This window comes from Epinephelus moara, chromosome 2 (genome assembly GCF_006386435.1).
Source record: "Epinephelus moara isolate mb chromosome 2, YSFRI_EMoa_1.0, whole genome shotgun sequence".
Lineage (NCBI taxonomy): Eukaryota > Metazoa > Chordata > Actinopteri > Perciformes > Serranidae > Epinephelus > Epinephelus moara.
The window spans coordinates 44,571,366-44,584,489 of NC_065507.1; the positions used below are offsets into that span (position 1 = coordinate 44,571,366).

General features: G+C 41.1%; 1 protein-coding gene and 1 long non-coding RNA gene across 2 annotated transcripts; both read right to left on the reverse strand.

Moving 5' to 3' along the window:
* Positions 1–270: 270 nt before the first annotated feature.
* On the reverse strand, positions 271–3,627 carry tmem97 (transmembrane protein 97). Its single transcript, XM_050056565.1, has 3 exons — positions 3,457–3,627; positions 3,213–3,357; positions 271–588 (listed from the first exon to the last, which is right to left on the reverse strand). The coding sequence occupies exons 1-3, from the start codon at positions 3,568–3,570 to the stop codon at positions 317–319; spliced, it is 531 nt and encodes a 176-aa protein (XP_049912522.1). The 5' UTR covers positions 3,571–3,627; the 3' UTR covers positions 271–316.
* Positions 3,628–7,694: 4,067 nt separating this feature from the next.
* LOC126397734 (uncharacterized) lies at positions 7,695–11,076 on the reverse strand. The gene is made up of 8 exons (XR_007570704.1): positions 11,024–11,076; positions 9,636–9,680; positions 9,401–9,524; positions 9,088–9,190; positions 8,915–8,971; positions 8,688–8,803; positions 7,892–8,534; positions 7,695–7,815 (listed from the first exon to the last, which is right to left on the reverse strand). It is a non-coding gene; the product is annotated as an uncharacterized LOC126397734 (long non-coding RNA).
* Between the last annotated feature and the right edge of the window lie 2,048 nt (positions 11,077–13,124).

Below are 13,124 nucleotides of genomic sequence, written 5' to 3' on the forward strand. Positions count from 1 at the left end.
TTTTTTTTATATTCAAATTCATATAAACTACTGTAAAGTGTAGACACATGCTTTAAATCAGGGGTTAAATCAGGCCAAAGGCCCTTTAACTGAAAGGGAGATGGAGCAGGGAACCACTACTACATATATCATATAAAACTGAGTAGCATATTACTGGGCCTACAATTAATGTACAGGGCAGCCTAAAGTACCATGTATAAACATACTTCTTTCTGGTGCATACAATACTAAGCTATTAAAATAATAATAATTGACTCATAACCTCTCAGATAGATCACATACTAATGGTACACCTAAAAATGTGGAAAAATAAAAGTCAATTCTTCTTAGATTTGGCCTGCTTGTGTCCAGACTTGGTGGTGGAGTTGTATGTTGAGGACAGCACCATGGTGAGGAGCAGCAGCACAGGCACCAGCAGGTATGGCAAGTATATGGAGACTAGCAGCCAGCGCTCCTGCAGAGTCTGGGGACCAGGATGGGGTTTCATAGGAAACTTATAGAGGAGGATGTGAGCTACAATTGGGATCAGTGTGGTGGCCACATGTGTGGAATACACAATGGCAGGAGTCCTGATCCACTTACAGCCACCTGAAAGACAAGAAACACTGAGTGATCAAAAGACGCTCCACCTGGAGAACACACTTATGGTAGGAAATAGTTCCAATAACAACTGCTGTAACCCAATCACCAGAATAAATGTTGGCATTGTATTTTTCTTCAAAACAAAGATAACAGATACCTTACATGTATACGTTATAATGTCGCGGATATGTTGAAACTTGATGTTTCTTCACATTTCAACAATGCTGTGGATAACGTGGTTAGGTTTAGGCACAAATACCACTTGGGTTATGGTTAGGAAAAGATAATGTTTTGGCTTAAAATACCCACTTTTGGTGGTACAATCCCAGCTGGACACACAACGATGTCTTTGTAAAAAGCAACAGCTCTTTGTGACACTAACCCGGCAGGAAATGCAGCGACAGGCCATTCAAAAACACCCATTTTTGGTGGCTAAAAAGCCACTGGGAATGCAGCAATGACGATTGAAAAAACAACTTTATGTCTGTTGTGATTTCTAGCCTTTGTTGTATGATTTTGTTGTTTGGTTAAATGTTTTGTTTATTTATTTATGTTGATATCCTGGGACGCAACGCAAATTTCAGAATTTTATTCTGACAATAAAGTGAAATCAAATCAAATCAAATTGGTTTTGTTGTTTGTTGGCCTCAAACAGTGGTCTGCAGCTAGGCAGGTGTCACACCATCCCCTCCACCTCCAGATGACAGTCAGCTCATATACTACCTACACCTCATGTCCCGTCTCTGGGACGGTGCACCTCCAACTTGTTTAACGATGAAAGAAAAATATATTTCAAGACCTAACCTTACATTACCCAAAGTCTAACTGTGGTTCCCCAAGACGTTATCAAAGAGTAAGCTAAAATAATTATTTCTTAGGTACGGTAGGTAATTAGCTTGGGTAAATGTTTGCTGAATTCAGCAATGGGTCGTACAACATTCTAAAAAGCCATTCAGCCATGTTTAAGGGTGAGTTCAGGTAATGTGGGACATCAGGTAAAGTAGGACATTATAATCATTTGACATGTGCTAAATCAACAGCCAATCATCAAACTGATCTTGAGTTATTGCTACAACACTCCTTGTCACTAAACAATGGTTGGGTTGTTCTGACATCATCAGAGTGGGCGTGGTCTCCCTTTAAAGGAAGTCTCTGCAGTGCAAGCACATGTTATGCTCAGTGGCATATGACATTCTATTTCTCAATGATAAGGTTGTTAATGGAATTTAAATTAGATAACAACCTGCACTATGATTGAAACACACAGAAAATGTGTAAAATAATACTTTGCTTCATAAATGTCACTGTCTCACATTACCTAAACGTCAGCTAATGTGGAAGGCATTGTTCAGGTTAAGTGAGACACTATTTTTTGCTTTACTTATGCTATAACACTATAATATATTTAACTGTTAGTATATAATCAACTCTTAGCACCACAGCCCTCTCACCCTCACACCCAGCATAGTCTATAAACTTACAGACATAAGCCTAAATCTAGATTAGTTTACCTCCATATAGGCAAGCCCATCATTAAGGCTATATTGACAAAATAACGTTTTAAACCAGTGTTTCCCCTAACACAGCTATTATTAGTGGGTGAACTCCCTAATCCGTGATTACATGATAAATGTCCTCACATCACTTCAGTCATTAAAACTGATGATTACAAGTCTGAAAATGAGTTGGAGTGTGGAGTTAGAAAGAAGTTACCTGACCTCTGTATGACCTCTAGTTGGTAACGTTTATGTAAACATACGTTTTTCCATATTTGCTGAAACTATCATTATATTTACACAGCACTAAATGAGACAGATAATCTGTGGGGAAAAAAATCATATTCCTCTGCCTATTCTACTGCGACTGAAAACAATCAATGAGAGCTAAGGGCTCATTAACACACAATGTTAGATACAGAGAGGGAGCATGTACTCTGCCTTCATTTAATTTATATTTGTGTACGTTTTCAGAAAGCCTAACAGGTTCGGACTCGGCGGAAGTCCACCAATGGTCATAGAGGCAGTGTAGCGTAATTAAAGCGAGATACGACTGTAGGAGACGACAGAGACACTTCAATTAACTCCGGAATGTAACGAATTGTAACTTCGTAACGTCAAAAGAATTCTCTGTCCACATGTCGGGATGTTTTAGTGACCTCACAGACCACTGCCATCTACAACGCTCCCTCTGTTGAATATCATAACCTCCTCCACCTTTGCCTCAATTGTTGTGTGAAACGTTGCCCTCTAGTGCCATCTATTGGCTGTAGGCCTACCTATGCCTACCATAAAGAACTCATGGAAGTTTGAGGGCAGTGAAGTTTGCAAGGGACGAATCTATTTTCGCTCATGAAGGGAGTATGAATGAGCCTTAAGAATAATTGTCCCACATTATCAAACAAGCTGTTCCACATTACTTGCTACCTGAGTGACAAAGGGGGGCAAAGTAGCATATGTTTGAAGGTGTGTAGCTTCTAAAAAAATAATAGTCCCATTTCATTTCCACATACGAATGAGACTAATAATCTCCTGAGGCATAAACCAGAATGTGTCCCAAATGATGCGTTTCTGTGTCAAAGAACATCGCAGTATTACACATATTTATAGCCTACATATTTTGTATAAACTGACCTTTCAGGAAAGCATAAGCTGCAACGGGAAAGAAAGGCGTCTGAAACACAGCCTCGCAGAAAATGAAAGAGCTGAACCATTCCGGCGGATACAGCACCATCGGGTCTTTGAACTCCTCTGCATACCACCTCAGAAGGTCTCTCAGCTGGTGGGGACAAAGATTCCATGTGTAAATTGTCTTATAGACACAAAACAGCTGATTATGACTTTATAACTTCTATTTTCTCCTGGTTCTGACGCTTACCGGCTGAGGATACACATATCCAGGAAGCAGGGCTTGTAAGTCAATAAATACAGTGATAGGAATGTGAGAGGCAAAATAGAAGAAAAAGATTATTTCTAATACACGGAGAGACATTATCTGTCACTTGTTTGGTGCAAATGACAAATAGGAAACTGAGCCCAGATTCCCAGTAGTAGTGTGTCGTAGAAACGCGTGTTCCGAGGAGGAATTCCATTGGCTCAGAGTGATATGGGGACGTTCCTGGACGCACCATTCATCTTACTCAGGAGAAGGTACTTGGCATGCTACTTTAGGTGCCCCTCGTAAATGTCGGATTTCCTCATACAAATAGGTCTACTAAAATGCACAATTATGTTGTGGTAACACCAGCGTAATCATTGTAATTGTTCACTTTACGTTTATTAAGTTAGTTGTTCTTTGATCAATATCATCTGTTTATGTAGACTTCTTGTTGGTATGCATATATTTTTTAAATAATCTTGTACTGTAATGTCTGTTCTGCTGACAGTGGCCTACATTTGTTTATAACGTGCTGTGAATACGTTCTATGTGTTCCTGGTTTACAACAGTTTTGAGGAAAAATAATACATAGGCCTAATGAAAAATACTTTAATATGGTGCCCCTTAAAAAAATGAACAATTTTCTCTGAAATAACCTGAAAGTGACAAAACACCATTGTTTATTCTATTTTTAATAGAAATCAGACTTTGCTTTTGATTTTTTTTTTTTTTTTTAATAATAAAACAAATGAAAACAACATGGACAAAAATTAAGGGACCCTTGATGTAATATTTTGGTACACAATCTTTAGGGCCAGTCACAGCAATCAAACATTTTGTGTAACTGTAAACAGACAGTTTGGGCCTCTCCTCCTGAGCACAGTGCTCCAGCTGTCTCAGGTTTGATGGGTGTCTCCTCTGGACTACTAGACTTTAGGCTGATATAGGCCTGGTCTGTTGGGGGAGATGTCCTTTTTCCTCCTTTCTCTCCCCTTACCAGTGGTGGATGAAGTACCTGAAAGACACACTTGTGTAAAAGTACCGATCTGGTAGAAGTTAAAGTCACACTTCAGAATATTACTTCAGTAAAAGTCAATAAGTATCTAATATTTATTGTAGGCTACTTAAGTATCAAAAGTAATTCAGTGATATTAAATGGAATGAAATTATAAAAGAGGTGTTGGTTTTATGGATGGTCAATCTCCACAGGTTGTCCAGTAAAAACAGGATGCTGATGGGTGATATTAAATCCAGTTCACACACTAATTGACTTGCCACTCATTTATTTTCTCTTGGTATCCATAGGTGAGGTAGGCAATATGATGGGTGCGATGGGTGGTTACTACGATAAAGAAATAAAACAGAGAACATGCACATAAATTAATATCTAACAATAAAAAAACATTAACAGTATGACATGAATACAAATGGAGTTACTTAAGGAAATCACACTACAACATTGAATAGACTGTAGCAACCCTGGGGCAGTGGTGAGTGTGGTATGAGTGGAGTCAGCTGTCAGTCAGTGTGCGGGCTGGAGATTGGTGGAGCAGAGAGGAGGAGGGCTGCCCCGCTGGGTACTGTAAGTGAGTATGTGTGTATGAAGTGTGTGTGCTACGCTAGAATGAGTATGTGTGTATGAAGTGTGTGTGCTACGCTAGAAGAGTCAGATTTTGGGACGGAGACTTTTACGTGTTACCCCCTGGAGTGTTACCGGAGTTTTTGGAGTGCACAAATAAATGGGCCTTTTTCCCGAATGCTACTCTGGTCTCCTGCTCGTGAGTGATTCATTACACTGGTGTCAGAAGTGATTTGGGACGACGGACTACAAGCCAGGCGGGAGCTAGCCGAGCATTGGCGGTGAGTTAGCCTGTTTGCTAGCGCACGACATGGATTACTACGGCGGGAGGAGAGTGAAGAAGGAGGAGAGGGGAGACGAGGAGGAAGGAGCATGCGGGTGGTCGGAGGACATGGCCAGAGAGTTTGCGAGAGCTGCATGTGAGGTGAAGGAGCGCCTGAGAGAGGCTACTGTGAAGATGGCTAGCGACGCGGGCTTGACTCCGTCATCGGCGGCTCGCGGCATTTCTCCTCGCACCGGTGTTATGCCGAGATCTGCATGCCTGCCAAGAATTGCATGCACCTCGCGGGAGTGCGCGCGCACAGCTGAAAGGAAAGCTACCGTCTTGATTATTAAGGAAATGTCCTGTTTAAAAACAAAATAATCTTCTTTGTCAGGTTCATCAGTGATGATCATTGATCTGAAGTCTAGTTTTTTAACATTTAGCGTCATCAGTGTTTTATTAGAATCGGTAAAGTAGCGTTTCTCGATTTAGACAGTGGGCCAAACGCGTTTTTCGTGTTGTTGATCGATCTCCGTCACTCTGCTCAGGCAAATTGCGGGATAACTCTAGCTGATGAACCAATCAGATTGTAGTTTAGAGAATATCAACCAATGGCAGACGGCCTTAGGACCCGAAAATGTTAACAGGGAAAACTGACAGCTCCATCTTTTTTTTTTACTTATTCATGTGTGAAAATGAACAATTTAATGTAAATATATGGTATATAATCACCATCATCATTAATATATGTATGTAACATGACTGTATAATCTTAGTCTACACACATCCCTTTGCAGGTGCTAAAAATGGCCAGTGTTCTGATTTATTTTTCTATGTAACTTTCTCATATTGTTCTAATACAAAACAAAAGAGTAATTTTAATATATATGTATATATTTCTTAATAATAGACCCTAAACTGACTAGTTTATAAGTTTCTAGAGTGTAATGAATGACCTAATAAACTACAATATACAACAAGTGATGAGTCTGAGTCATTTTCGTCACTTGATCTGATTTTTTTAAAATGTCATCTCATTTGCATAAACCCAAACACATGTTTACCTTAGCTAGCACATCTTCAGCTAAGGATGCAACCTGGAAAATATGGAGTGCTGTATGCACGTAGCAGGCAGCACAACTCCTAATTTCATACAGTTTTCAGCTGAAAGTTGGGCAGCATTTGTAAGAAGTTCCCTGGAGTGGGTCAGTTTTGATACTAAAGAAAGCCAAGTTGCAGCAATAACTGTAGAAAAATATGATTAAAAGAAAAATGTCTCTCCAAGTGTGCCAGCTAATGTTGGCTACCACCGAGAATGCTATATGCAATATGCCAACAGAAGAAACATTGAGAGAGCTCGCAAGAGGAAAGAAAGGGCAATACAGCAGATTGAGGGTTTGTACAACATTGTGGTTTTGACTTTGGACAGTACATTCAATTTCAATTTTCATATCACAAATATTCATTTATGACACAGTGGTGAAGTATTCAGATCCTTTTGTTCAGTAAAAGTACTAATACCATAGTCATCACATAGTTTTCAATACATTTAATTCCCAACCCATTTTGTTTCTCATTACAATTAGATGATGAGGCACACACAAGTGCAAATGACCATCTGCCACCAGAGGTTAGAGTTCTTCGCTCAGCCACAACACAGGTTCCAGGTCACCTAAAGAGAGCACCCCATCTCTTTCCAAGGCAGTGCATAATATGCAAACGTGAAAAATATTTCACACAAAAACATAACCGCAAGAGGGTTAAAGAGAATTTACAACAATGTGAAACATTGACAGCTGGTAAGCTGCTTCTTGCAGCTGAGGAACGCAAGGATGAAAACCTGCTGCTACACATACGTGGGATAGATCTTGTTGCCTCAGAAGCAATGTATCATTTCAGATGCTACAGAAATTACACAGTATTTCTGTACAAAAAAGATGAAGCTGACTGCACCGGGAACAACCAGTTTCAGACTGGATACAATCATTTTTGTACAACAGTCGTGGAGGAGAGGTTACTGAAGAAACGGAAGGTATTCAAGCTTTCAGAGTTGAATGCTCTATTCAAAAAATGTGACCATGAAAAAGAAGGAATTGACATCTCCTCTTACGAATCATCATCTTTAAAAATGAGACTACAAAAGTCCTGTCCTTTTCTGAAGTTTCAGAAATTATCAAGACATGACTTTGTCTATGTTGAGGATTTGACACCACATGAAGTGGTCCAAGATGAAGTTGCCACAGCTTCTTTTTCACCACCATCATCATCCTCTTCATCAGATGAAGATGACACAAGAGCACCTGAAACAAATGACACACATGACATAAATGAGACATGACTCTTGTACCATGCAGCCATGACACTTAAAGATGAAATAGTGGAAAGTGTAAAACAACCCCCACACTCAGATGGCCACCAACGGCACAGCAACTTACAATGTCAGCTGCCTCAAATCTGATCCCAAATAAGCTCTTCAATTTTATCGCCTGGAGCACAGCCACGACAACCAATCCCTCTACTGATGAAAGAGTGAATGTTAAAGAGGAGGAATCTGCAAAGGTTGTATCAATTTGTCAGGACGTTCTGAGACTTACAATGAAAGGGAGATGGCTCATGCCGAAACACTGTGCCTTAGCCATGGCTGTTAGACACATGACAGGATCAGCTCAGCTGATAGGGTTATTGAATGGTCTTGGGCACTGTTCCTCCAACTCACAGGTGCTTGAACATGACACAGCTTTGGCACATCTGCAAATACAACGAGGTGACACATACATCCCCCAAAACATACATGTACAAATGCAAGCAACTCTTGTTTGGGACAATAACGATTTTGGAGAGGAAACATTATCGGGTAAGGGGACTACACACAATACAAATGGCATAATCATTCAAAAAATGATTTCATGTGACGAACCTACCCCTGAAAACCAGTGTTTACAGAAAACAAGAAAGAGGTCACTTGATCCACCCTCTGCTCACCTTGAAACATACATCAGAGGAAAGAGAACAGGCCCGGAACATTTTGGGAAAGTAGTGGAACTAGAATTAGAAACCCACATCCATGCCATGAAAACAGCACAAACATTGGATGGTGCTTATTTCCTCATGAAGACTGCAGTCCATGGTGAAGTCCTTCCTGGATGGACTGGTTTTAACACACTCATTCACAGAGGTCCAATTCCACCACCAACCAACATCGGATACCTTCCAGTGATTGATTCAAGTCCTACAGAACTGGGAACAGTAGAAACCATACTTAAGAGATCAACAGAAATTGCAAACAAACTAGAACTTCAGGAGATAGTTCTAGTCTTTGACCAAGCAATCTATGCAAAAGCTCAGGAGATACAGTGGAAGAATGAAACAAACATACAAGGAAAGACTTACAGTCAGAATGGGGGAGTTTCACACATGTATGGCCTTCTTGTCCTGTATTGGCAAACATTTTGGGGATGCTGGCTTACAAGACATCCTGATTGAGGCTGATGTTATTGCTGCTGGGTCTGTTGGGGGAGTTGTAACAGGCCACCATTACAACAGAAGCATCCGTAGCCACAAGTTGCTATGTGAGGCACTACACAGGTTACGCTGGCAAGCATATTTTGAGACCCTACCTCAGGACTGCCGTGAAACTGCTTTGAAAGTCGCCGCTGACCTCCAGAGAGCCTTCCCTGAAGAAGAATTTCAGGCCATCATTAAATCACAGGAGTTCAACACAATCCTTGAAGGCTATGAAAATTTCCACAAACAACAAGAAAGTAAAACATTCCAATATTGGAACTCCTACATCGAAATGGTGGAAGACCTCCTTTGCTTTATCAGGGCCACACGAGAGGCAAATGGGGTCTGCATCTCTCTAGCCTCCACATCATGCTGCCATGGTTCTTTTCCTATGACAGAATCAATTACAGTAGATACATATCAGCATACTGGCTTGAGATGAACATCCTAAATGATACTCATCCAAGAATCTACACACAGGTACAGGCAGGTGACTTTGTTGCACAGAGGCAGCAGGAATATGCCTTCACATGCACTGCATGTGACCAGGTAATAGAGCAGACAGCAAACAGGGACTTAAAGACTAAAGGTGGGCTTACAGGTTTTTCATTGAACAAAGGTGCAGTCCACAGGTGGACACTGACACAGCACGAGAGAGCAGCCATCACAATGGAGGTCAAGGACATGGCTGGGCAGAGCATGCCAACAAGACAGAGATCAGAGCTGGAGGAAAAAAGAAAGGATCAGGATGAAAAAGATGTTCAGAGCATTCTGTCAACTATACAACACATGATGAACCCATTTGATCAAACACTGGAAAAAGAGAAGCTTTACCATATAACATCAGGTCAGGTAGCATCAGAAGCTGTCTCTGCTGATCTGTTGAATGCAAAGGAGAGAGGTGAGAGGGCGTTTGTTAATTTTTTTCAACAACGTCTCAAAACAGATGAGGTGGAATTTCATGCCCCAGTGAAAAAAATGAAACTAAAGACATTTAAGGACACAGCAACCTCAAGTGTAACCAAAGTGAGAGACCGGGAGATAGTCATCAAAGCAGACAGAGAGCTTTTCGCAAGGCTAATTGTGGTCGGAACAGCAAGGAAGATAGACATAGAGGAAATGCTGGTCTACAGTATGGGTCCCTTGCCTGCAGCAATTGCGAATATTGATGGCTCTCTTGTGACAACAGACAAAGCCAAATGAATGCACTTTCTGGAAGGATCAGCAAGTCCACCAGCAACAGTTGAAATCCCTGATGGTTCAACATGGGTGTGGGATGCAATGGCACTAATACAGACTATGAAACCCCAAAAAACATTTGGAAGGTTTGCCAACAGTGTACTAATGTACCTGATCAATGCAGCCAAAGCAAGTAAATCTACAAAACAATGAGTGTAAAGAATGCAGAACGAGACCGACGAGGAACAAAAGGATGTCAGTTGACTACAATATATTCCGCTGAACAGAAAACACCCAAACAATGGTCTAACTTCTTGTCTTGTGGTAATAACAAAGAGCAACTGCAACAGTTTCTTTTTGAGACGTGGTCAAAGTCCGGGAAAGATCAAATTGAAGATATTACGCTGATAGTTGGACATGGGTCTGAGTGTCACGTAATCAGAATGGCTAACAGTGGCACAGAGCTTGAGGTCTTACCGCTGCCAGCACTGTTCACAATACAGAAGGAGGCACAGTTCAAATATTGTGGTCAACAGTCCTGACACGGATGTGTTTGCACTGGCCATCAGTTTCTGCAAGGAAATTGGAGCAAACCTGTACTTCCACACAGGGAAGGTGGCAAACAAACGCACCATACATGTTCAGAGAATACACAACCATCTTGGTGATGAAGTCTCTGATGCTCTGATTGGTCTCCACTGTTTCACTGGCTGTGATACAGTGAGTGCTATGCATGGCGTTGGTAAACTGAAGGCAATAAAAACAATGCTATCTGACAAAGAGCACTGTGTCACATTAAGGAAGTTGGGAACATCTTTTCAACTCACAACAGAGCTTTATGAAGCAAGTGAAGCCTTTACCTGTGCCCTCTATGACCTAAAAGGCTGTAGGGATGTAAACTATGCAAGAAGTCAAATGTTCAAGAGTGGAAAGTGCAGACAGAAGTCTACCACCAAACAGGGATGCCTTACATAAGCACACTCAGCGGGCAAACTACCAGGCAGCCATACACAGGAGGTGCCTGCAGAGTCAGCCAGACATACCCCCACCAATGGCCCATGGTTGGAAGATTGAGGGAGACTTCTTTGGGACTGACTGGATGACACTTCCCCCAGCCCCTATTGGCATCTTGGAGCTCATGTACTGCTCCTGTAAGAAAACACTGTGTTAAAGGGAGATGCACATGCAAACTGAACAAGCTACCATGCACAGACATGTGCCTTTGTTTGGACTGTGAGAACATTTCACACTAAGCCTTAGTGCAGGTGTGTTTTTTGCCCTTTGGCAAATTAAAAAAAGGAACTGTCTGAACTAAAAGAAAAGTTAATAATCGAAAAAAATAAGATTCAGTTATAATTTGTATTATTGTTATTTTTCTGTTTGATGAAATACTTAAAGATGAAACAATTCAGGAGAAATTATGTTAACGTTAAGTGATCGTCAGTTGATGTGAACTTCTGTATAAATGTTATCTTTACCACTTTAATCTCTGTCTTCTTGTCTTGTCACTTATAGGCCAAATGAAGCTAAAACTAACTTAGCCTACTGTAATACAGTCTAGAGCTGCAACTAACGACTATTTTGATCAAGATGTCACACATGTGTCCAGACGATGTGTAACAGCCTTTCAGTCAATAGGTTCGTTCGAGATGAGCCAGTCCTGCGCAGATTCGATCACCGGCGATTGGCGCAAAATGCATGCCGGTTAATTTTGTGTCCGACTTCATCCCGTCTCGCTCTGACGTATTACAAAAGTGGACGGCGATAAAGCCGCGAGAGCGAGGCGGCCACAGTTTTTAGAGCCAGGCGCTGCAGTTGCTCTCCACTGACTGCACCACCTGGCTCTCACCTGATCTAACAGCTGATTGGTTTAGATGTCGACTCAACAATATGACGTTTTAGATAAACTACTCATTTTTGTTGAATTTTAGAGATTAAGATTGTATTTGTCTGATTTGAAGGTTTATTCTGTGAATAGAAAACATGTTGTGTGACTGATGGTGAAAACAAACTGATATATGGGTCTGATCACTTTTTTAATGAATTGACATCATTCCAGACAGGATGTTAGTGTGTCTGTGACTTCCTGTACGGACTGAAGGCTGCTGGAAACCAAAGGCCCAATTCCAATCCGGCCCCTAAAGACTCAAGCCCTGAACCCTCACTGACTTAACTGACGTCAGCTGTAAGTGATTGAGTGTGAGAGTCTGAAAGGGCTCCGGATGCTACAAATAGGAATGGGACAGCACTTATCCCCCTCTCTACAAAATGTTGTTGACACTGGCACCTCTGGGCGTGATCATTTATCGGTTATTGTCAGCATATATTCCACACACAGAGAATATCTAGATAGATAGATAGATATAGATAGATATATAGATATCTATATATATATATAGATATATATACATATATATAGATATATATTCTTTGTGTGTGGAATATAACCACTGGTATTCCTCTGACTTCATGTGTGTTTATGTACCATCTTAAATCCTTGTTAATGTAATGTTTCATTGTTTGTTTGTTTTTTCACTCTACTTCCATAACATTACCGTTTGCATATCTGCCAACCGTGTTTTCGGGGGGTTTTTTTATAGCCTAACACTTCCGGTGTTCCGAGGGCAACCCCTGTATTTGACATCACAACGCTATGAACTGTGGGTAATTTCCTTACCGTAAGTCCGCATCGATGTTAACCTACGGTAAGGGGGCATAAAGGGCTCACTCACTGACTCACTGACTTGACGATTTGACAATGGGACGGCCCTCACACACTCACACACTTCACATGAACGCACCTCTAAGTGAGTCTGTAAGGGATCAGATTGGAATTGGGCCAAAGAGCGTGGATACCAAGAGGCGAAGCTACGTTGAATTTTTGCCAACAGCCACTAGGGGCGCTAACGCCATTTTGGACTGTTGAGCTTGGACTGTTGCACCAAGATAACATGCAAGATGTCAAAGAGAGAGGAGGAAAAAAGTAAAAGAAAACAATGTAGTGCAATTAACTGCAACAACTATCAGTGGAACACTCCGCACCTGGCCTTCCACCGTTTCCCGAAGGATCCCGACAGAGGTGTAGGTTTTAAAGTGTTTTAATATCAATTTAATATGCCAGTTTTCGTGGGAAGATATATGTAT

Coding starts and splice junctions, on each gene's coding strand:
- tmem97 (XM_050056565.1), bottom strand. CDS start 3,570: ATGTCTCTCCGTGTATTAGAAATAATCTTTTTCTTCTATTTTGCCTCT. Junction 3,358..3,456: donor GATATGTGTATCCTCAGCCG/GTAAGCGTCAGA, acceptor TGTCCCCACCAG/CTGAGAGACCTTCTGAGGTG. Junction 589..3,212: donor AGCTTATGCTTTCCTGAAAG/GTCAGTTTATAC, acceptor CTTGTCTTTCAG/GTGGCTGTAAGTGGATCAGG.